This window comes from Penaeus chinensis, chromosome 1, assembly GCF_019202785.1.
Source record: "Penaeus chinensis breed Huanghai No. 1 chromosome 1, ASM1920278v2, whole genome shotgun sequence".
Lineage (NCBI taxonomy): Eukaryota > Metazoa > Arthropoda > Malacostraca > Decapoda > Penaeidae > Penaeus > Penaeus chinensis.
Genome location: NC_061819.1, coordinates 498,639 through 501,138, shown reverse-complemented (window position 1 = coordinate 501,138; position 2,500 = coordinate 498,639). Strand labels below are relative to the sequence as shown.

At 33.3% G+C, this 2,500-nt stretch overlaps 1 protein-coding gene across 1 annotated transcript in view; it reads left to right on the top strand.

Moving 5' to 3' along the window:
* LOC125024507 overlaps positions 1-2,500 on the top strand; it is a 28,392-nt gene that overhangs the window by 17,533 nt on the left and 8,359 nt on the right. Inside the window, exons 3-4 of the mRNA XM_047616525.1 lie at positions 1-20; positions 1,864-1,975. The exon at positions 1-20 is cut by the window's left edge and continues 334 nt beyond it. Coding sequence (XP_047472481.1) covers positions 1-20; positions 1,864-1,975 — 132 coding nt within the window. The remainder of the gene's footprint in view (positions 21-1,863; positions 1,976-2,500) is intronic.

The following is a 2,500-nucleotide window of genomic DNA, read 5'->3' as shown; positions in this document are numbered from 1 at the left end:
GGACACGCGCCATGTTCCAGGTGAGGATGCTAAGCGAATAAGGAGGAATAGGTAATAATGGAAATGAAAATGGTAATATTGATGGATAAGATGATATATTCAGATGATTGTTATAAGAACAACAAAAATGGCAACAGGATACTCATAAAAAAGTAATGATAATGATAATGATAACAATAACACTGTTGATGATGTTGATGATGATGATGATAATGATGATAATGATAGTGATAATAATAATGATGATGATAATAATGATAATAAATAATAATAATGATAATAATGGTAATAATAATAATAACAACAATAATAAAATAATAATAACAATAATAATAATGATAATAATTATAGTAAAATATAGTAGTAGTAGCAGAAGTAGTAGTAGTGATAGATATAGTAATATCAATGATAATAATAATAATAACAATAACAGTAGTAGTAATAATGATAATAATAATGATAATGATATTAATAATAATAGTAATAATAATAATAATAATAATAATAATAATAATAATAATAATAATAATAATAATGATAATAATGATTATAATAACAACAATAATAATAATAATAATAATAATAATAATAATAATAATAATAATAATGAAGATAATAATAACGATAATAATATGATAATAGTGATAATAATGATAATATAATTATGATAGCAATAACATTAACAAGTAATAATGATGATAATGATAATAATAATAAAAACATCCATAATAATTATGATAATAATAATAATAGTAATAGTACCAATAATAATAATAATAATAGTAATAATAATAATAATAGTAATAATACTAACCATGATAACAATAAATAATAATAATAATAATGGTAATAATAATTATAATAATAATATTAATAATAATAGTAAAAACGATGATGATGAGGATGATAACAGCAATGGCAATAATAATTATAATAATAATAATAATAATGATAATAATAATAATAATGATAATAATAATAGTAATAATAATGATAACAATAACAAAAACAACAACAAAACAACAACAACAATAATAATAATAATAATAATAATAATAATAATAATAATGATAACAATGATAATATTATACTAATAATGATAATATTAGCAATGATAACATTTCGTTACGTAAAAATAATAGATGGTGCACTATTATTATTGTGTTATGAGAGTGGTGAAGAAAGCAGTGCAAGATTACAGTAAGGAAAGTTTCAAAACAGTGAAGTAAAATCTATTGTGAATCCTGCCAGTTACGTAGCCCCCCCCCCCCCCCCATGAAACGAAAAAGAGACGGGGTTCTATGTAATTCCAAATAGATTTAATACTGTTCATATCTATATTTCGCCTCTTCCCCGCCCCCCCCCCCCCCCTCTCTCTCTCTCTCTCTCTCTCTCTCTCTCTCTCTCTCTCTCTCTCTCTCTCTCTCTCTCTCTCTCTCTCTCTCTTTCTCTCTCTCTCTCTCTCTCTCTTTCTCTCTCTCACTCTCTCTCTCTCTCTCTCTCTCTCTCTCTCTCTCTCTCTCTCTCTTCTTTCTCTCTCTCTCTCTTTCTCTCTTCTTTCTCTCTCTTTCTCTCTCTCTCTCTCTCTCTCTCTCTCTCTCTCTCTCTCTCTCTCTCTCTCTCTCTCTCTATCTATCTCTCTCTCTCTCTCCCTCCCCCCCCCTCTCTCTCTCGCTCTCCCTCGCTCTCTCTCGCTTTTTCTCTCTATTTTTTTCTTGCAATGACAGAAAACTATCTGTTTTACTTGCTTCATAATATTTAGAAGGAGAAAAAAAACAAAAAAAACAGAAAACTAGGTTTTAAAATGGACTGACCTCTGGCCACTTCACGCAACACTCTCTTGCAACCCGCATCATTCTACAGGAGTCCTTCAAGAGGAGGAATCCACGCAGAGGATCAACGCCCTCTCGACGGAAGACCTCCCAGACACCGACTATTACTGGGACTTGTACGGGGACGCCGAAGACCTGGACAGGTAGGGGCACGAACGATCATACTGCCTAGGGGCGCGGAGGGACAGGAAGGGGCAGGGCGCGGAGGGACAGGGAGGGGCAGGGCGCAGAAGGACAGAAAGGGGTAGGGGCGCAGAGGGACAGGGAGGGGCAGGGATGCGGAGGGACAGGGAGGGGCAGGGGCGCAGCGGGACAGGGAGGGGCAGGGGCGCAGAGGGACAGGGAGGGGCAGGGGCAAGGTAAGGGTGTCGGTTAATTACACTCGCACTATGATGCCGGGCGGCTCTTAGTGATGTGAAATGGGGAAATGAAATAAAGCAAATGGACAAAAGCAGTGAATTAAAAGACGAAGACAAATTAGTCTGGTCAGTTGGCACGTAGTCTACATGCACGGACAATTCTGTTTCTATTATATTTCTTGGGAATCACAATTATATATATATATATATATATATATATATATATATATATATATATATATATATGTTAATCAGTGAATATGGAGCAGCTTAATTCCCTGTTGATTTCAGCAAAGGCATTTTCATAAT